We start from the raw sequence: 21,179 nt of genomic DNA, 5'->3' as shown, positions 1-21,179 counted from the left end.
TTGTCATAAATCTTTTTGTTCTCACAAAAATATACAGAGAAAATTGGTAATATGTGAATACACAGAAACCTGTGATTAATCTGATTAACAATTGTAATCATTTCACAGCCCTACTATTTATACATTTTATATTGTGTTTAAAACATCAAATTTCAATCATGCATTTTATTAATATTATTCTCAACTAAAAATCAGTTCTTTGTGGAAAATTTGCTTCAACTTGAAAAATGTTCTCGGCCCAGCGGTTGAGAAACACCGGTATATAGTGTATAGCACCCTTCAGTCAAGTGACCAATGCAATGCATGATGTATAAAAGTCTCTTCAGTCCGGAACAACCATATCTAGTCACTCACCTGTATATCATTTGTACATCCTATATGTACCTGTATATAATAACCTGTATATAATCCAAATTTCATTGTATGCGAATACAATGACAATAAAGGCTTTTCTATTCTATTCTATTTCTATAAAGTGCATCCAGACTTATATGCAAATATTGAACCACTGTGGATGCTCTTACAGATGCTCTTACTTACATGGCATGTCCTAATGAGTAAAAATGTTGAGAAAATGTCATTAAGTATGAATGTATATGCAAATTACATAGTATATGTATATGTAACATCATAACTGACTGCATGGGTCAGTCTTTTGCAATGTTTACATTATCTATCTTAGCTAGCATTGCCTAACATGGCAAAGCATTTATTAATGAGAGAATTACAGATAAGAATTAACTAGCTATTAAGCAATTAACAAAATACAAATCCTAATGTATGTGGATCTGAAAGAGTCATTCTTGATCGTTTGTTTCAGCATCTTTGAATGAAACGATAGAAGCTGAAGGCCATGATGACGTGTGTGGTCGTTCATCTTCAACAAGTTTAAGCGAGTTGACTGTCTGTCTGACTGTCTGTCTGCACATCAAAGAAGAAGACAAAACACCACTATGTATTTGAAATAATGATGTTTAATGAGCTGCAAATAAATAGGGATATTTACTGTTATGAAGGGTGAATGTGTCTTTATTGCCTATGACCTGTAGTCATAGTAGGTATTTTTATATCAGTCTTAGTACAGGGAAAGTATACATTGACCTTAGAACAAGGAACCTATGCTGGATCAGTTAGAATACTCAAACCTTAGCCTGCCACACCCGCACACACAGAAGCTGCCAATACACACACACACACACACACACACACACACACACACACACACACACACACACACACACACACACACACACACACACTGAGGCTGCCAATTCACACACATTTGCTATAGCGAGCAGTGGAGAGGTCACTCTGTTCCATTCTGACTCCCCTTAAAGTAAGATCACCTTGCTTTATGAAAATGTGCTTCACATCTAGATGGAGGGCAAAGAGTTGAACATGATCTTAGTTAAGGTTAGGGTTAGCTTAACTAACCTATTAATAGCTTTTAGGCAGCAAAGGGCTGGACTTTTAATTTGAAGTTTGAAAAATGTATTGTGTGTGTGTGTGTGTGTGTGTGAGAGTGAGTGTGTGTGTGTGTGTGTGTGTCTCCCTGTGGATCTGACACAGCAGCTCTGATGCCCCCTGTATCGGCTGTCTGCCTCCCCATCAAATACTTCCTGACACCACGCAACACAAACACACACACTCACAAACACATGAGTTTGCAGTTTCCATGGCAACAGAGTTTAGGGTGTTTCCTCTGCAGAGAGTCATTCACCTCAATCGATCTGTAGCAACCCAAACCCAATCGTTAGTCTGTGCTCCGTGGTTGCTGCACCCATGCTCCCATGGTCCGTCCTTCCCTAACCCTGACCCTAACCCTGACCCTAAACCTGACCCTAACCCTGACCCTAAACCTGACCCTAACCCTGACCCTAAGCTGACCTCCCCAGCCCTCCCTCATGGCGCAGTGCTGGAGCAGGTGACTCCCTCCTCTCTTGTCGTGTCGGACGGGGAACATCGGCTCCATCTGCTACTCCTTCCCGTCACCCCTGGGATAATGCTCTCCTCCAGCCCTGCCCTGAGCCCCAGCTCATCCGGCAGATTCTCCACTGAGGCACACCAGCTCAGCACAGCACAGAGTCAGGCTTTTCTTTTGGTGTCTTTTCCATCAATGAAACACAGGCACACAGACACTGATACCCCGATGACAAGCGGGTAGGGGTCTTATTATGCAGACATGACACACAGGGCAGTGGTGGACAAAGACGCAAATACACATGGACAACTACACTGGGGTATTACCCATAACACACCGGGCCATTACCCATAACACACCGGGCCATTACCCATAACACACCAGGGCATTACCCATAACACACCAGGCCATTACCCATAACACACCGGGGCATTATCCATAACACACCGGGCCATTACCCATAACACACTGGGGCATTATCCATAACACACCGGGCCATTACCCATAACACACTGGGGCATTATCTATAACACAACCCCACTCACACCAACAAACCACCCACTGTCTGCTGCTTTTGCCCTATTCTGCCTCTTCAATCACACCTGCTGCAAAATGATTTACAACACATACAAACATAATTAATTTCAAACACATAAAATAAATACATATAAAATACCGGTAAGGTGTTACTTCAATCCACACGCATGCTTAAACGCCCTGAGAGTCACTAAGACAAATATAAATGAGATGTAGAGTCACTGAGACAAATAGAAATGAGATGTATTGCTCAGACAGTAAAACAGGTTAGATTTATTGTGTTTATAGGTCATTGATGGAGACTATCATCAATTAGTATGTCCAAATATGCCATCCATTTTGAGCCACCATTTTTTCCCAAAGCTTTTTATGGCCATTGTTACATTCCAAACTTCATTCATTCACTCAGGTTTCTTAATGCAACATCTCAGTCGGACTTCACGGGCATGGTGTTTCTGGGCAGTGAGCTTTGTCATCCTGTGTCAGTTCATTGAATCGGATACACTTCGCCACGGACGCTTCATTTTCCTGAAGTAACTCTGAATAATTGTGTTTCATCAAATGTGTTATTTAAGAGTTTGTGTGTTTTCATACTTTTGCTGCTCAATGAAATACACATTTTGTAAGAGATGAAAGGATGAAATGTTTTGAGATGACTATAGTTGTTTCCCATTCACATAATAACAGTCAGCTATCTGGGATTGTCTTCATCAGCTCTCCATCCTGAAAAGAGCCCCTCCCCTGCACTCTATTGATTTATGGAGGGACGCAGCGGCAGGACTATAAATACAGCGGGGCAGCAATCCACCACAATCTCCACAATCTCAACGCAGTCTTCCACTTGCCTTCTGTTCAGGACACACCGGCACACCGAGAGCACGCACACAGGGAGCTGCACAATGGATGTCATAGGGGCTTCATCCCGCAGAACAGTGCTCGAGACACGGGTCATCCGCGCCTCCCCATCTGCCAGCCTCAGGTCGCACTCCTGGTCTCAGAGAGCCCCCGGCTCCACGTCCATGTCCTACAAAAGAACCACCAACGTGCCAGCAAGCAGGGCATACACGAGCGCGTCCGCAGCAGTCTTAGCCTCGCCAGGCAGCCTAGAGCTCTCAACCGCGCTCAATGCCGACCACGCGCGCAACAACGAGAAGGAACAGCTTCAAGGGCTGAATGACCGATTCGCCAGTTATATCGATAAGGTCCGTTATCTGGAGGAGCAGAATAAACTGCTGGAGACTGAAATTCAAGAACTCCGGCAGAGAAAGTTCACGCAGTCAAAACTTAGTGATGCATTAGATCAAGAGCTGAGTGAACTCCGTTCCACGCTGGAGCAGCTGCACAGAGAGAAAGCTCAAATCATTGTTGATGCAGATAACATCGAAGAAGACATTCACCGTCTGAAAAATCGCTATGAGGATGAAGCACGATTTAGAGAAAAAACGGAGATTGCAATCCGGGAACTGAAGAAGGAAAAAGACGACTCGGTTCTGATTAAATCGGACCTGGAGAAAAAAGTTCAGTCTCTCTTGGATGAAGCAGACTTCCTGCGCAGTAACCACGCAGTGGAGGTCGGCGAACTCCTTGCTCAGCTCCAGGAGGCGCAGGTGCCTGTGGATATGAGGGAGTTCAGTAAAACGGACATCACCTCCGCGCTCCGGGAAATCCGCGCGCAACTGGACGGCTTCTCCTCACAAAACCTACAGCAAGCGGAAGAGGTGTTCCAGTGCCGCTACGCCAAACTTTCGGACGCAGCAGATCAGAACAAGGACGCGATCAAATCTGTTCGGGATGAGATCGCAGATTATCGCAGGCAGCTGCAGGTGAAGAATGTCGAACTGGAGGCTCTCCGTGGCACGAAGGACTCCCTGGACAGACAGCTGAATGACATTGAGGACCGGCATAACAACGACCTAGTCAGCTACCAGGTTAGTTTCGGTTGAGTGATAATTATTGTAAATCGTCATGGTAAATATATAAATACGATCCTGTTCCATGCAAGCTCCATGCAAAAATGCAGACTGCAAAAAGTATTAAAATGGCAAATTAACAAACATGCATGTATGTGAATCATTAGGTGCCAAAGAAGAATATTACAATTTTCCTTCAGTTTTTGTCTTGTACACATAGGAGTACACACACAGTTAGTTTAATTAAAACAGCATAAACCTCATTTGTAAGAAGTATCTCAATATCTTTTACAGTCTTTATAACAAATGGGTCTGAATTTGGTGGCAAAGTGTGTTTGTTGCAGTATTTTTGCTAAACAAGTGTAAGATTTCAGCAAATAACAAACATCCATAAAGCCTGCACTCTATAGTGCCTGCACTCAGGTCTTAGCCAATGAGATGTGTTTGTGATGAGACTCTGACCCTGTCCAGCTCTACTCTAACGCAGCCCCTTCTTCCCTCTCCCTTCTTCCCCAGGAGATGATCCATCAGCTGGACAGCGAGCTGAAGGGAATGAAGAGGGAGATGTCTCACCACCTCAGGGAATACCAGGATCTGCTCAATGTCAAGATGGCTCTGGATGCTGAGATCGCTGCCTACAGGTGAGTCAGTCTGCAGAATAATATGATATTCCATGTAGCACGTGCCACACCTGCACACAGCCATGCTCACACTTCTTGTGTCTGTGCAGGAATCTTCTGGAGGGTGAAGAGACTCGCTTTAGGGGATTTGTTGATTCATACCCAAGTCCCGCCTTCCCATACCGTCAGCCAATGACCTCCAAAGCAAAGAAAGAGGACAATCAGGCAGACCTGAACGAGGACCTGGCCGCCGTAGCAGAGGAGCTTCAGGCAGAGGGGGGTGAGGAAGAGGAGGGGGATGAGGAAGAGCAGGAGGCTGTGGAAGAAGAGGTGGCTGCCTCCAAGCAGCCAAAAGTGAGTGCTACACTCCCTACAGGAGAGGAAGAGGAGGAGGAAGAAGAAGTAGAGGGGGATAAGGAGGAGGCAGAGGAGGAAGAGTCAGAGATTGAGGAAACTGAACTGAGCAGTTCCAAAGCCCATAAGACTGACACTGAACAACAGGAGGCAGAGAAGAAGCAGGAAGAAGAGGGGGTAGAGGAAGAGGAAGGAGATGAGGAGGGAGAGAAGGCAGCTGCTGAGGAAGAGGAAAAAAACAGCAAAAGACCTAAGGATGAGGAGCAGGATGATAAAGTACAAGAGTCAGGAGAGAAAGAGAAAAAGAGTGATTCAGAAGGAGAGGAGAAAAAGAGTGATTCAGAACGAGAGGAGAAGAAGAGTGATATAAAGAAAGAGGAGAAGAAGAGTGATACAGAGAAAGAGGAGAAGAAGAGTGATACAGAGAAAGAGGAGAAGAAGAGTGATTTAGAAGGACAGGAGAAGAAGAGTGATACAGAAGGAGAGGAGAAAAAGAGTGATATAGAGAAAGAAGAGAAGAAGAGTGATATAAAGAAAGAGGAGAAGAAGAGTGATACAGAGAAAGAGGAGAAGAAGAGTGATTTAGAAGGACAGGAGAAGAAGAGTGATACAGATAAAGAGAAGAAGAAGAGTGATCCAAAAGGAGAGGAGAAAAAGAGTGATTCAGAACGAGAGGAGAAGAAGAGTGATACAGAGAAAGAGAAGAAGAAGAGTGATCCAAAAGGAGAGGAGAAGAAGAGTGATGTAGAGAAAGAGGAGAAGAAGAGTGATACAAAGGGAGAGGAGAAGAAGAGTGATATAGAGAAAGAGAAGAAGAGTGATATAGAGAAAGAGGAGAAGAAGAGTGATATAGAGAAAGAGGATAATAAGAGTGATACAAAGGGAGAGGAGAAGAAGACTGATACAGAGAAAGAGGAGAAGAAGAGTGATTCAAAGGGAGAGGAGAAGAAGAGTGATTTAGAAGGAGAGGAGAAGAAGAGTGATTCAGAAGGAGAGAAGAAGAGTGATACAGAGAAAGAGGAGAAGAAGAGTGATACAGAGAAAGAGGAGAAAAAGAGTGATTCAAATGGAGAGGAGAAGAAGAGTGATTCAAAAGGAGAGGAGAAAAAGAGTGATATAGAGAAAGAAGAGAAGAAGAGTGATTCACAGGGAGTGGAGAAGAAGAGTGATTCAAAAGGAGAGAAGAGTGATAGAGAGAAAGAGTTGAAGAAGAGTGATTCAGAAGGAGAGGAGAAAAAGAGTGATATAGAGAAAGAAGAGAAGAACAGTGGTTCAGAAGGAGAGGAGAAGAAGAATGATACAGAGAAAGAGAAGAAGAGTGATTCAGAAGGTGAGGAGAAGAAGAGTGATATAGAGAAAGAGGAGAAGAAGAGTCATACAGAGAAAGAGGAGAAAAAGAGTGATTCAGAAGGAGAAGAGAAAAAGAGTGATACAGAGAAAGAGGAGAAGAATGGTGAGACAGAGAAAGTGGCAGGGAAGGGAAAGAAGGGGATAAAGGAGGCAGCAGACGCTGAGCAGAAGAAGGAGGAGAAGGAGAAGGAGAAGGAGGAGGAGAAGGAGGAGGCAGCTGTCACCAACGGAGAACAGAAGAGTCCCACCCAGACAGCTGGAAGCCCAAAGGAGGAGGTGGTCCTGACCCAAACCGTAGAGACCATCACCAACGGAGAGAAGGTCGCCCCCAAGCCTGCCAAGAGCAAGGCAGCCGTGGAGGTCAAAGAGGAAAAACCCACCCCCAAGAAAGCAGCCACGACATTTGCCCCAGCCTCTACTGCCCCAGCCTCTAAAGAGGTGAAAGAGAAGTAATAAGTAACACTACGAGTCAAAACTACTAAGACAAGCTACAGCAAGTGATTATAGCTGCTTGTAATGCTGAAGATGGTTAAGGAGGAGAGATGTTTGGGCATATGTCAGGGATAGGATCTACATGAGAACAAATATGCATGAACACTATGAGACCTTAGAGCTTCAGAAGAGAGTGAGTACTGAGTTGGTGCTATGCTGGCATGAGAAAGGTCAGCCTTTAGAGAGGGTGAGGTGAAGATGTGTATAGAAAGAGTTAGAGCTAAAGATGAATCTGGAAGGCTCAAACTGACAGTCATGTCCCAAAGGTGCTACTCCATCAAATGTGTCCACGGTTGGCCACTGGTCCATTGTGATCCTGCACTGATCCTCCAGCTGTGCTGTGCTGCGCTGCTAAAGCTTCCTGCCTTACAGGCGCCTCGTGCTGGGCGCTCTCTCAGCCATGTAACATAAGAACACAAATACTGCTGTTTACAACTCCAAAGCAATATGTCTTATATATATATATATATATAGCCTCAATAAAAGCAATACAAACCTCCCAGCATCGTGTGAGCTCTCTTCACTTCCTTTGGGTGTGGACTCCTTTCCAAAAGGTCTCTCTGTGTGGGGCCTGTCCAGAAATGACATGTGCATCCACGTGTAGCTGTTACTGGTGTATCTATAGATGGGTAACACTGTGTTTGAAGGATGGTGTGTTAGCAATTAACGTGCAGCTGATATATGTCTGTATCAGTGCCCAATAAGGCCTGCGGTAAGCATGATTAATCACCTGTATTTACCAAGTTCTTATTCTGAATAGGTCATTTATTGCTGGCATATCCTTAATAACAACCTAGTTGGTCTCAATCTAAACTCACTGATATATAGTAATAATCAAAATAAAAAGTGTATAGCCTCTTAATATACTGTCTGAATATGTTAGTTATAGTTGCAAAACAGTTGTAGAATAAGTATTCCTTCTGGCAAACTTCATACCATGACAACTTGATAACAATGAGCACACTTCAAAAACAGTTATACCTCAATAATATATACCGCAATAATGTACCATTACTGATCCAGTACACATTAAATATGCTATTGTTCATTCAAAACATATTTCCTGTTCTAAAGTAAAGTCTGGTAGTGTTCTAATGACAATGTAAAAAAGATCAAATCAAGTATGTATGATTATGAAATCTTTATTTCAAAATACTGTTTACAAGACACTATTTCTTTGGACATCAGTACATCCAAAGTACCCTTCCACACCCATCCAAAGAGACAGTCTTTAAGAGCCTTAAGCCTTCATCAGTCTCTGACAGATCTCTGTGTTGTGACACCACAAGGTGGTCTTGTTGGTGACATGAACAAAAGTTAAACCATTTTGAAACTTAAAACTGCATTAAAGATTCATAAAAATAAACACACGTGGTCAATATTTACACAAACAAAATCAAGGTCATGTAAGGTTTTAGAAAGACAACATTATTGCAATTTGTTCTATTCTTCAAAGCAATATCAGCTGATAGTAGTTAGTGTTTCTACATCATTGTGACATGGAGGTACAGTAACAGGCATATACTACATGAACTATCAATTCCTGTCTTTTCCCAAGGCTCTGGTCACCCCTTCTCCTTATTCTTGTCATTGCAGCCTTGCAGACTTCATGCAGACGTAACGCAGACGTTACGCAAACGTTATGCAGATGTTACGCGGATGATTTGCAAGCTTAGTCAATGTCAAGGAGCTTCCAGCCATCCAGCAGTGTATCTGTTTGGGGCAGACGGAGACACAGAGAAACCCTGAAACACACAGAGGCCTTTAACTCCATTCTTTAAAAAACACATGACATTAACCTCAAGTCATTTGGCTTCCTGTATAGTATATAGCAGGGGTTCTCAACCTTTTCTACTCCAAAGCCCACCTATTCGTATTTGTAACAGGGTGGGGCCCAACACACACCCCACTTATTTTAGCTAATCTATATTCCATTCTAATTAATAAGCGATTGTTATGTATCACAAAAAGCAACATCAGCACCTGCTACAGGTGTGAGCCTAAAAATGAATACAAGAACATCTAACTCTAGAAAATTGTATTGTGCACCAGAAAACAACATAAAACCAAAGAACCAAAAGGGATGTATTACCCCAAAGAGTTTTGAAACAAAGGAATTGATTTGCAGTAGGCCTAGGCCTATTTGTGCACAGCAAACAAGCAAGTAAATAAAACTAGAATAGACCCATGCATTCAAAACAAGTGATTAAACATGCAATCAAGACCACTCAGCTAGGCCTAATTAAAATGGGCTTTGATTCAGACATGCAAGCAAATAGGTTCAAATAATGTTCAAATAAATAGGTTCAAATAATTCAAATAATTATTTTAATCTGTTGCTGCAATATATTGTGCATCATCGTGCCAGAGATGGAGATGAGCATTGTTTTGTATTTGAAGTCCGTTTTCTTTTCTTTTGAAATATTCCAACGGCTTTTCAGTGCTGGATGTCGCATCTCCAAATGTTGCTTCAACTTTGAAGGTTTGAGCGCCTCATTCGACAGCATTAAACCGTACTGGACAGACTGTGCTCTGGGCTCAACGTCGTCACCTCCATTCACAAAACCAAATCTAATATAATCAGGGTTGTATTTACGCTGAATTTTAGTAGTTTTCGTTAGTATGACATTACCAGTGTTGTCATTCCTTCGCGTGAGAAACGTATCCATTTTCCCGCTAATATCGCCACATAGTAGAACATTGGCTTAACTGAGTATCTCAACCTAATGACGCTGTAAAGTTTGAACAAGATAGGATATTGTTTACATGACCTGTCTGTTATGCCTATTTATTAGGGCTGTCAATCGATTAAAAAAAATTAACTAATTAATCGCACATTTTGAAATTAATTAATCGCGATTAAAAGTTTTTTTTTTTCTTAAGACTAAATCTTATAAATAAACAAGTAATCACTTCAGACAGCGTGTATTTTAGACACTGTTGTTTAATTGTATTTTTTTTAACACAATGGTGCCCCTCAACGGTAAACTGTAAGAATTTCCCCTGAAGCAATTCGAATCACCTCAACCAGCCCACTGTCCTCAACTATGTTGATGGGCCGACAGTCACTGGCATCCCAAATGGTAACCTTTTCACGGACTGGTCTAGTTTTTTTCCTAGAGAAGTCGTGGAGTATGGGTTGGCGATCATCTAATCTTGGACTGCTTTCTGTCGGGTGCTTTGCATTAAGGTGATAGCTAAATTCAGCTTGACAAATGCTACATACAACTTTAGTTTTGTCGATTGTTCCCTCATTTTGGCTCTTAAACAGAGACTTTCCGCCCAACAATCCCTCAGCTCTCTCCATCTTCAACTACCGCAGTGGTTCTCAAACTTTTTCTGTCATTCCCCACTTTGAACAAGGGGGGCTATTCAAGCCCCACCTGTCCCTCATCGCTCCCATAAAATGGTAGGTCAAGCCCCCTACTTACGGGCTACATTGCTCGAGGGGACACAGGTTCAAGTCTGGCCTGATGTAATTTCCCAATGCTCTCCCCACCTCTTATCCGCCTCGCTTCGTGTCATAACTTCATGTCCTATCCAAATGAAGGCATTCATTTTTTATTTTATTTTTAAAGTTGCGTTAATTGCGTTAAAATATTTGATCGCGTTAATCGCGGCCGCATTAATCGCATAGATTAACGCGTCAACGCTGACAGCCCTACTATTTATACATTTTATATTGCGTTTAAAATCAGTTCTTCGTTCAAAATTACCTTCAACTTGAAACATTTTAGCGGCCCAGCAGTTGAGAAACACTGATATATAGTGTATGCACATGGTAGGGACACTGTCCGGCATTATTTTTTCTAACAGGCAATTCAAATTAACAAAATATTTGTCTTTCCCAAACTTGTCTTGACTATATGCAAACCTACGCCCTTTTCAGCATTGGTAGTGACACTGCCTGGCTCTCTTTCTGCAAGTCACGATTCACGAAGTGTTTCTGACTCTGCCACGACCTTAGATGGCCCCAAGGTGGTGAAAAAAGCGCTTTGATACTACTAGGTCTGCTTTCACTATAAACTTTCTTTTTTGATTGTAGCTATATATCAGTAAGTTTAGATTGAGACCAACCAGGTTGTTATTAAGAATATGCCTGGAATACATGAATAAGAAATTGGTGAATACATGTGTAAAAACTGATTAATCATGCTTAACACAGACCGTTTTGGACAGACCTATATTAGTTGCGTGTCAATGGCTAACACATGATCCTTAAAATAAAGTGCTATAGATGTTATATGAGTACATACTGTACCTGTATCTGTGAATATATGTATTCTTTAAAGTGAATATCCGTATTCTTTAAAGTGAATATATGTATTCTTTAAAGTGAATATCCGTATACTTTGAAGTGAATATCTTTGTTCTTTGAAGCGAGTACCTGTGTTCTTAAAAGTGAGTGTCTGTGTTTTTTAAAGTGAGTGTCTTTATTCTTTAAAGGGAGTGTTTTTATTCTTTAAAGAGAGTGTCTGTGTTCTCTAAAGTGAATATCCGTGTTCTTTAAAGTGAGTATCTGTGTTCTCTAAAGTAAGTGCCCGTTTCTGTCTGTGCTGAGAGTCTGTGCTAGTTTCCTTCGGTGCTGAGAGCGTGTTTGATCTCCTCTCTGTCTCTTCTGAGAGCCCTGTGTTCTTCTGCAGGGGACCAGAGGCAAAGCAGCCTCTAAACTGAGGCCCTGCCACATTCAGCTGCTGTGATGCCAGTGTGCTGTGTGTCGCGGTTCAGCTGCTGTGATGCCAGTGTGCTGTGCTGTGTGTCGCGGTTCAGCTGCTGTGATGCCAGTGTGCTGGTGGAAGCACAGGATTCAGGCGTCATTTCAAAATGACACTCAGAGCAAAGTGAGGTTCAGCAGATTAAGAGTTTATTTGTCCACCATTGTGTTCCTCTGTGGAGCGTCTAAGGCATCTGGATCATCAGGGTCATAAGCACACTTGGTTCAAGGTTACAGGCAGGTTTGGGCTCCAGACTCGTAAGCTAACGGCATTGTTAGGGGATCGCTTAGCTTCTTTACACAAATAAAAATACACTCGTTGCTTACAGAAATAAAAACAGTCCCAGTCACACACTCGTGGCTTACACAAATAAAACACACACTGCGCCAGCCTTGTGCCCATGCGCTCTCAGGACTGCTCCTGGATGGGGTCTTGCTTACGGCCATGTTGCTCATACCACATTTGGAGTTGGAGCTGTGTGTGTGTGTGTGTGTGTGTGTGTGTGTGTGTGTGTGTGTGTGTGTGTGTGTGTGTGTGTGTGTGTGTGTGTGGTGTGTGTGTGTGTGTGTGTGTGTGTGTGCATGTGGTGTGTTTGTGATGTGTATGTTGTGTGTGTATGCAGTGCTGTGTGTGAGTGTGTGTGTGTGTGTGTGTGTGTATGTGTCTACATGTCACACAAACACACGGATTGATCTGTGTGTGTTTGAGGTGTGTGTGTGTGTGTGTGTGTCACTTAGCACCTGGGGTCTGGATACATTCTCTCTACTTTTCCTTTGGTTTGGAGTCAGTCTTCTTTTCCTCCTCTTTGCTCTCTCCGTCCCCTCCTTTCTCCTCTTCACCTTTCTCCTCTCCTCCCTCCTTCTCTCCTCCCTCCTCTTCTCCCTCTACCTCCTCTTCCTCTTCGCCTGCTTCCGCTTCCTCTGCTGGGAAAAGACACACAAAGTCATTTCACCTCATTATTTGTGACTATCAGACTTAACATGATGGTGTTTGTTAGTTCACACAATAGTAATGAAATAAATATTATGGAAACACAGCATGAGGTCACCTGTGGGGCAGTGATGGAGTCTGATGTGTCAGCATCCCACTCACAGTTCTGTGTATGGTGTGTGTGGTGTGTATAGTTTGTGTGGTGTGTGTATAGTGTGTATAGTGTGTGTGGTGTGTGTATAGTTTGTGTGGTGTGTGTGGTGTGTGTATGGTGTGTGTGGTGTGTATAGTGTGTGTGGTGTGTGTATAGTGTGTATGGTGTGTGTGGTGTTTTTTTTCACTCACTCTCTCCTTCCTCCTTCTCTTCTTCCACTTCTCCCTCCTGTTTCTCTTCTTCATCACCTTCTCCCTCCTCCTCTCCCTTCTCCTCCTCTTCCTCCTCCTCCTTTGCTGGGCTGGCCCTTGCCTTTTGGGCCGTGCTGGAGGTCAACATGTCGTCGCTGAAGGAGGAGGAGCTGAGGAGGCGCGTTCCCAGCAGATAGGGGGTGCCAGAAGTCAGGCTGGACTGCACAGAGAAGACGGGGCGCCCAAAGGACGGGGTGGAGGAGATGGTGTGTGAGAAGACGCTGGACATGCCCCCGACTCCGCCCACGTTGAAACGTGTCTCCTCCCCCTCCAGCAGCTTCCTGTAGGCCACACAGAGAACACTCAGAGACAGCAGACTTCTAGAACATTCACATGGAACAATCTGCAGAGCTTCTGGGTTTTGACTGGTTGTTTAAAAGACTTCTAGAACATTCGCATGGACCTTGCATTTGTCCTGCACTGTAAGAGTATCTATCTCCCTATGAGAGGCACTGGGACATGACTGACTTTGTCGCGTTGGAGACCACTGACCTGTAGGCGGCGATCTCAATGTCCAGAGCCATCTTGACATTCAGCAGGTCCTGGTATTCTTTCAGGTAGCGTGCCATCTCGTTCTTTATGGTCCTCAGCTCGTCCTCAAGTTGGCCAATCAAGTCCTGGTGGGGAGACAGAGGAGAGGGGGATGAACAGAGATGGAGAAGGAGACATGGTAGTAATGGGAAAGGAGAGATTAAGAGCAAAAAGCTTCACACACAAATCTACTGGCTCTCTTTCAGGACCAGGTGTTTACCCCCCATATCACACACCACACACACACACACATATATAGACACACACACACACACACACACACACACACACACACACACACATACACAAACACAACTGTACTGACTGCATATCAACATTTATGGCTACAGGTGAGTCACTGGCTGTCTGCAGTGGTCTCAACACTGTCAGTCTTTAGTGGTTCTACCTGCATGTTTACATGTCTGCTGAGGTTATTATGCATGTGTGTGTAGTGGTTCTACCTGCATGTTTACATATCTGCTGAGGTTATTATGCATGTGTGTGTAGCGGTTCTACCTGCATGTTTACATATCTGCTGAGGTTATTATGATTGTGTGTAGCGGTTCCTACCTGCATGCTGGCGATCTCGTCGCTCTGCTTGTCCTCCACCTCCTGCAGCTGTCTCTCCAGCGCCTGGTTGAGGCTCTGGCAGGCCTGGATCTCCAGGTCTCGGGCTTTCAGCAGGCGCCTGAACTCGCCCGCCTCGTCTCGGGCCAGGCGGATGTCGTCCGAGTGGCGAGCCGTGGTGTCGGCCATGGAGCCGACCTTGGTGCGGTACCACTCTTCGGCGGACTGCATGTTCTGCTGAGTCAGGCGCTCGTACTGGGTCCGGATGTCCCGCAGTGCTGCCGACAGGTCCGGTTTCACCACCTTCATCTCCACGGAGACCTGCGCGCTGTAGTGCATCTGGGCCTGCAGCTCAGTGATCTCCCCCTCATGGAGCCGCTTGAGGAAGGCCAGCTCGTCCAGCAGCGTGTCCAGACGCTTCTCCTCCTCGGCCCGGCCCAGGGCTGTCTCATCCGCCCCCTTACGCACCTCCGCCAGCCGGCCCTCCGAGTCCTCACGTGCCAGCACCTCCTCTTCGTAGCGGCCCTGCAGGGCACGCAGCGCCTCTTCCAGCTGATGCCTGCGCTCCTGCGCGGCCTGCCGTTCCCCGCACGCCTCCTCCACTGCTGCGCGCAGCTGCCGCACCTCCTGCTCGTAGATGGAGCGCAGGCCGGATGGTTCCCCGTGGCACTGACGTAGAACCTGCAGCTCGGACTCCAGCGCGCGGTTCTGCAGCTCTAGATGGTGCACACGCTCGATGAAGCCAGCGAAGCGGTCGTTCAGGTCCTGCAGCTGCGTCTTCTCCGCCGTGCGCACCGCCATCATCTCCGAGCTCACCTGCGCCACCTTGCTCATCTCCAAGTCGGCCGCCATGGGAGACACAGCCAGAGAGTAGTGGGGAGCGGCACGGGACATGGGAGAGGAGTAGGAGGTGAAGACGGAGCGGGAGCGAGACGAGCCCCCGTAGCCTCCACCCCCCCAACCGCTGCGCACCTGCACTCTCCGGCGGTGGCTGGCCGGGAAGAAAGAATCGTAGCCGAGAGAAGCCATCGCAGAATCAAGAGATCAGACGAGAGAGACACAAGAGAGGATGAGAGAGAGAGAACAGGAGAGCAGTACAGTGAGACTAAGAGGAGAGCCGGGAGAGATGAACGCAGACGGCTGCTGAGAGCGTCTGTGGCTCTGGGGCTGCAGCATCGGGGCGTTTTATAGCTGCAGTCAGGATGTGACTGTGACCTGACAGTGACAGGCCGTTTTTTTTCACCCACTCTGAGCGTCAGCAGCATCCCATCCACTGGGGTGTTCACTCCCACAGTTTACAAGCAGGGAGGTAGGAGAGAGAGAGAGAGAGAGAGAGAGAGAGAGGGAGAGAGAGGTAGAGGGAGGAGAGAGAGGGAGAGAAGAGGAAAGAGAGAGAGAGAGGGAGGAGAAAGAAAAATGAAGGAGTGGAGAGAGGCAATAAAGAGGAAGAAGCAGAAACTGCAGGAGGTCATTGAGTCCAGCGAAGGAGTATTTGAAGTTGGAAGAAACCATGATTCATGCCCTATCGAGCATTTTTTCAAAACTCTTCACACAGTGGGCTTTACAGACACACACCTCAGCAAATCAGTTAACCTTTGGTGCAAAATGCACTACAACAACCAAAACACTTCATACTTCACCCAAAAGGGATTCATGCTGCCATAACTATAGCATTTGCTCTCTTCTATTTAACTACTTCATCACTCAATGTACAATAAGCTAAAAAACACAGACAACTAGAAACTTTGCCAAATTTATATATTATGTGTTGCTGTATCCTCTATTTTTGCTAAGTTTAGTGTTGCATTGAAAAGAAAAGAAAAATGTATGACACCTCTAACACATAAAATATGTAATATAAAATGAAATACAGTAAATATGAAATTCAGCTATATGCCTCAAGACAGCTCCATGCTACATGTTCTGTGGTGTACTATAGTACAAAAAAGTGTGTTGTCATGACACCTACAGACAGCCATCTGGGATTGTCTTCATCAGCTCTCCATCCTGAAAAGAGCCCCTCCCCTGCACTCTATTGATTTATGAATGGAAGCAGGGGCAGGACTATAAATACAGCGGAGCACCAGTCCACCACATCTCCACAATCTCACCGCAGTCTTCCACTTGCCTTCTGTTCAGGACACACCGGCACACCGAGAGCACGCACACCGGGAGCTGCACAATGGATGTCATAGGGGCTTCATCCCGCAGAAGAATGCTCGAGACACGGGGCATCCGCGCCTCCCCATCTGCCAGCCTCAGGTCTTACTCCTGGTCTCAGAGAGCCCCCGGCTCCACGTCCATGTCCTACAAAAGAGCCACCAACGTGCCAGCAAGCAGGGCATACACGAGCGCGTCCGCAGCAGTCTTAGCCACGCCAGGCAGCCTAGAACTCTCATCCGCGCTCAATGCCGACCACGCGCGCAACAACGAGAAGGAACAGCTTCAAGGGCTGAATGACCGATTCGTCAGTTATATTGATAAAGTCCGTTATCTGGAAGAGCAGAATAAACTGCTGGAGACTGAAATTCAAGAACTCCGGCAGAGAAAGTTCACGCAGTCAAAACTTAGTGATGCATTCGACCAAGAGCTGAGTGAACTCCGTTCCACGCTAGAGCAGCTGCACAGAGAGAAGGCTCAGATCATTGTTGATGCAGATAACATCGAAGAAGACATTCACCGTCTGAAAAATCGCTATGAGGATGAAGCACGCCTTAGAGAAAAAACGGAGATTGCAATCCGGGAACTGAATCAGGAAAAAGAAAACTCGGTTCTGATTAAATCGGACCTGGAGAAAAAAGTTCAGTCTCTCTTGGATGAAGCAGACTTCCTGCGCAGTAACCACGAAGAGGAGGTCGGCGAACTCCTTGCTCAGCTCCAGGAGGCGCAGGTGCCTGTGGATATGAGGGAGTTCAGTAAAACGGACATCACATCCGCGCTCCGGGAAATCCGCGCGCAACTGGACGGCCTCTCCTCACAAAACCTGCATCAAGCGGAAGAGGTGTTCCAGTGCCGCTATGCCAAACTTTCGGACGCGGCAGATCAGAACAAGGACGCGATCAAATCTGTTCGGGATGAGATCGCAGATTATCGCCGGCAGTTGCAGGTGAAGAATGTCGAACTGGAGGCTCTCCATGGCACGAAGGACTCCCTGGACAGACAGCTGAATGACACTGAAGACCGTCATAACAACGACCTAGGCAGCTACCAGGTTAGTTTCGGTTGAGCGATAATTATTGTAAATTCGTCATGGTAAATATATAAATACGATCCTGTTGCATGCAAGCTCCATGCAAAAATGCAGACTGCATATAAGTATGAAAATGGACAAATTAACAAACATGCATGTATGTGAATCATTAAGTGCCAAAGAAGATCACAATTTTCCTTCAGTTTTTGTCTTGTACACATAGGATTTCATACACAGTTAGTTTAATTAAAACAGCATAAACTTAATTAGTAAGAAGTATCTCAATATATACAGTCTTCATAACTAATAGGTCTGAATTTGGTGGCAAAGTGTGTTTCTTGCAGTACTAAACAAGTGTGAGATATCAGCCAATAACAAACATCCACAGAGCCTCATTGCTAGTGCCTGTACTCAGGTCTTAGCCAATGAGATGTGTTTGTGGTGAGACTCTAGCCAATGAGATGTGTTTGTGATGAGACTCTAGCCAATGACATGTGCTTGTGATGAGACTCTGACCCTGTCCTGCTCTCCTCTAACGCAGCCCCTTCTTCCCTCTCCCTTCTTCCCCAGGATATGATCCATCAGCTGGACAGCGAGCTGAAGGGAATGAAGAGGGAGATGTCTCACCACCTCAGGGAATACCAGGATCTGCTCAATGTCAAGATGGCTCTGGATGCTGAGATCGCTGCCTACAGGTGAGTCAGTCTGCAGAATAATATGATAGTAGCGCGTGCCACACGTGCACACAGCCATGCTCAAACTTCTTGTGTCTGTGCAGGAATCTTCTGGAGGGTGAAGAGACTCGCTTTAGGGGTTTTGTTGATTCCTACCCAAGTCCCGCCTTCCCATACCGTCAGCCAATGACCTCCAAAGCAAAGAAAGAGGACAAACAGGCAGACCTGAACGAGGAACTGGCCGCCGTAGCGGAGGAGCTCCAGGCAGAGGGGGGTGAGGAAGAGGAGGGGGATGAGGAAGAGCAGGAGGCTGTGGAAGAAGAGGTGGCTGCCTCCAAGCAGCCTAAAGTGAGTGCTACACCCCCTACAGGAGAGGAGGAGGAGGGTGATGAGGAGGAGGAAGAAAGAGTAGAGGAAGGGGAGGAGGAAGAAAAAGTAGAGGGGGATAAGGAGGAGGGAGAGGAGGAAGAGAAGGCAGATGCTGAGGAAGAGGAAGAAACCAGCAAAGGATCTAAAGATGAGGAGCAGGATGATAAAGAACAAGAGTCAGGAGAGAAAGAGAAAAAGAGTGACTCAGGAGAGGAGAAGAAGAGTGATATAGAGAAAAAGGAGAAGAAGAGTGACTCAGAAGGAGAGGAGAAGAAGAAGAGTGATTCAGAAGGAGAGGAGAAGAAGAGCGATATAGAGAAAAAGGAGAAGAAGAGTGACTCCGAAGGAGAGGAGAAGAAGAGTGATACAGAGAAAGAGGAGAAGAAGAGTGACTCAAAAGGAGAGGAGAAGAAGAGTGATGTAGAGAAAGAGGAGAAGAAGAGTGATTCAGAGAAAGAGGAGAAGAAGAGTCATACAGAGAAAGAGGAGAAGAAGAGTCATACAGAGAAAGAGGAGAAGAAGAAGAGTGATACAGAGAAAGAGGAGAAGAAGAGTGACTCAGGAGAGGGGAAGAAGAGTGATGTAGAGAAAGAGGAGAAGAGTCATACAGAGAAAGAGGAGAAGAAGAGTGATACAGAGAAAGAGGAGAAGAAGAGTGATTCAGAAGGAGAGGAGAAGAAGAGTGATACAGAGAAAGAGGAGAAGAAGAGTGATTCAGGGGGAGAGGAGAAGAAGAGTGATACAGAGAAAGAGGAGAAGAAGAGTGATTCAGAAGGAGAAGAGAAGAAGAGTGACACAGAGAAAGAGGAGAAGAAAGGTGATACAGAGAAAGTGGCAGGGAAGGGTAAGAAGGGGATAAAGGAGGCAGCAGACGCTGAGCAGAAGCAGGAGGAGAAGGAGAAGGAGGAGGAGAAGGAGGAGGAAGAGGCAGCTGTCACCAACGGAGAACAGAAGAGTCCCACCCAGACAGCTGGAAGCCCAAAAGAGGAGGTGGTTCTGACCCAAACCGTAGAGACCATCACCAACGGAGAGAAGGTCGCCCCCAAGCCTGCCAAGAGCAAGGCAGCCGTGGAGGTCAAAGAGGAAAAACCCACCCCCAAGACATCTGCCCCAGCCTCTACTGCCCCAGCCTCTAAAGAGGTGAAAGAGAAGTAATACGTAACACTACGAGTCAAAACTACTAAGACAAGCTACAGCAAGTGATTATAGCTGCATGTAATGCTGAATATGGTTAAGGAGGAGAGATGTTTGGGCATATGTCAGGGATAGGATCTACATGAGAACAAATATGCATAAACACTATGAGACCTTAGAGCTTCAGAAGAGAGTGAGTACTGAGTTGGTGCTATGCTGGCATGAGAAAGGTCAGCCTTTAGAGAGGGTGAGGTGAAGATGTGTATATAAGGAGTTAGAGCTAAAGATGAATCTGGAAGGGTCAAACTGACAGTCATGTCCCAAAGGTGCTACTCCATCAAATGTGTCCACGGTTGGCCACTGGTCCATTGTGATCCATCACTGATCCTCCAGCTGTGCTGTGCTGCGCTGCTGAAGCTTCCTGCCTTACAGGCGCCTCGTGCTGGGCGCTCTCTCAGCCATGTAACATAAGAACACAAATACTGCTGTTTACAACTCCAAAGCAATATGTCTTGTATATATATATATTGCCTCAATAAAAACAATACAAACCTCTCTGCATCGTGTGAGCTCTCTTCACTTCCTTTGGGTGTGGACTCCTTTCCAAAAGGTCTCTCTGTGTGGGGCCTGTCCAGAAATGACATGTGCATCCACGTGTAGCTGTTACTGGTGTATCTATAGATGGGTAAAACTGTATTTGAAGGATGGTGTGTTAGCAATTAACGTGCAGATGATATATGTCTGTATGTGTGCCCAATAAGGCCTGCGGTAAGCATGATTAATCACCTGTATTTACCAAGTTCTTATTCTTATTAAATAGGTCATTTATTGCTGGCATATCCTTAATAACAACCTAGTTGGTCTCAATCTAAACTCACTGATATATAGTAATAATCAAAATAAAAAGTGTATAGCCTCTTAATATACTGTCTGAATATGTTAGTTATAGTTGCAAAACAGTTGTAGAATAAGTATTCCTACTGGCAAACTTCATACCATGACAACTTGATAACAATGAGCACACTTCAATCAAAAAAAAATACACAATCAAAATCAAGGTCATGTTAAGTTTAAGCAAGACAACATTATTGCAAATTGTTAATTTCTTCAAAGCAATATCAGCTGATAGTAGTTAGTGTTTCTACATCATTGTGACATGGAGGTACAGTAACAGGCATATACATGAACTATCAATTCCTGTCTTTTCCCAAGGCTCTGGTCACCCCTTCTCCTTATTCTTCTTATTGCAGCCTTGCAGACATTATGCAGACATTATGCAGACGTTACGCAGACGTTATGCAGATGTTACGCAGATGATGTGCAAGCTTAGTCAATGTCGAGGAGCTTCCAGCCATCCAGCATATCTGTTTGGGGCAGACGGAGACACAGACGAACCCTGAAACACACAGAGGCCTTTAACTCCATTCTTTAAAAAACACATGAACTTGATCGTTTGTTTCAGCATCTTTGAATGAAACAA

At 45.2% G+C, this 21,179-nt stretch overlaps 3 protein-coding genes across 3 annotated transcripts; 2 read left to right on the top strand and 1 right to left on the bottom strand.

Moving 5' to 3' along the window:
• Positions 1 to 3,185: 3,185 nt before the first annotated feature.
• On the top strand, positions 3,186 to 11,884 carry LOC116220961 (neurofilament medium polypeptide-like). The gene is made up of 7 exons (XM_042708120.1): positions 3,186 to 4,386; positions 4,885 to 5,009; positions 5,099 to 5,390; positions 5,517 to 5,703; positions 6,169 to 6,480; positions 6,910 to 7,130; positions 11,828 to 11,884. The coding sequence occupies exons 1-7, from the start codon at positions 3,217 to 3,219 to the stop codon at positions 11,882 to 11,884; spliced, it is 2,364 nt and encodes a 787-aa protein (XP_042564054.1). The 5' UTR covers positions 3,186 to 3,216.
• A 777-nt stretch (positions 11,885 to 12,661) lies between these two features.
• LOC116220960 (neurofilament light polypeptide-like) lies at positions 12,662 to 15,379 on the bottom strand. The gene is made up of 4 exons (XM_042708119.1): positions 14,336 to 15,379; positions 13,727 to 13,851; positions 13,175 to 13,515; positions 12,662 to 12,822 (listed from the first exon to the last, which is right to left on the bottom strand). Exons 1-4 carry the CDS (start codon positions 15,359 to 15,361, stop codon positions 12,662 to 12,664), a joined length of 1,653 nt encoding a protein of 550 aa, XP_042564053.1. The 5' UTR covers positions 15,362 to 15,379.
• A 977-nt stretch (positions 15,380 to 16,356) lies between these two features.
• LOC116221138 (neurofilament medium polypeptide-like) lies at positions 16,357 to 19,933 on the top strand. Its single transcript, XM_042708320.1, has 5 exons — positions 16,357 to 17,543; positions 18,093 to 18,217; positions 18,301 to 18,872; positions 19,158 to 19,396; positions 19,463 to 19,933. The coding sequence occupies exons 1-5, from the start codon at positions 16,515 to 16,517 to the stop codon at positions 19,718 to 19,720; spliced, it is 2,223 nt and encodes a 740-aa protein (XP_042564254.1). The 5' UTR covers positions 16,357 to 16,514; the 3' UTR covers positions 19,721 to 19,933.
• Positions 19,934 to 21,179: the final 1,246 nt, after the last annotated feature.

This window comes from Clupea harengus, chromosome 7 (genome assembly GCF_900700415.2).
Source record: "Clupea harengus chromosome 7, Ch_v2.0.2, whole genome shotgun sequence".
Lineage (NCBI taxonomy): Eukaryota > Metazoa > Chordata > Actinopteri > Clupeiformes > Clupeidae > Clupea > Clupea harengus.
This window is presented reverse-complemented; position numbering and strand designations above follow the sequence as displayed.

Coding starts and splice junctions, on each gene's coding strand:
- LOC116221138 (XM_042708320.1), top strand. CDS start 16,515: ATGGATGTCATAGGGGCTTCATCCCGCAGAAGAATGCTCGAGACACGG. Junction 18,873..19,157: donor AGAAGGAGAGGAGAAGAAGA/GCGATATAGAGA, acceptor ATGTAGAGAAAG/AGGAGAAGAGTCATACAGAG. Junction 19,397..19,462: donor AGAAAGGTGATACAGAGAAA/GTGGCAGGGAAG, acceptor CAGGAGGAGAAG/GAGAAGGAGGAGGAGAAGGA.
- LOC116220960 (XM_042708119.1), bottom strand. CDS start 15,361: ATGGCTTCTCTCGGCTACGATTCTTTCTTCCCGGCCAGCCACCGCCGG. Junction 13,516..13,726: donor ATTGAGATCGCCGCCTACAG/GTCAGTGGTCTC, acceptor TGTGGCCTACAG/GAAGCTGCTGGAGGGGGAGG. Junction 12,823..13,174: donor AGAGAAGGAGGAAGGAGAGA/GTGAGTGAAAAA, acceptor GTCTTTTCCCAG/CAGAGGAAGCGGAAGCAGGC.
- LOC116220961 (XM_042708120.1), top strand. CDS start 3,217: ATGGAGGGACGCAGCGGCAGGACTATAAATACAGCGGGGCAGCAATCC. Junction 5,391..5,516: donor AAGAGGAGGAGGAAGAAGAA/GTAGAGGGGGAT, acceptor CAGGAAGAAGAG/GGGGTAGAGGAAGAGGAAGG. Junction 5,704..6,168: donor AGAACGAGAGGAGAAGAAGA/GTGATATAAAGA, acceptor AGAGTGATATAG/AGAAAGAGGAGAAGAAGAGT.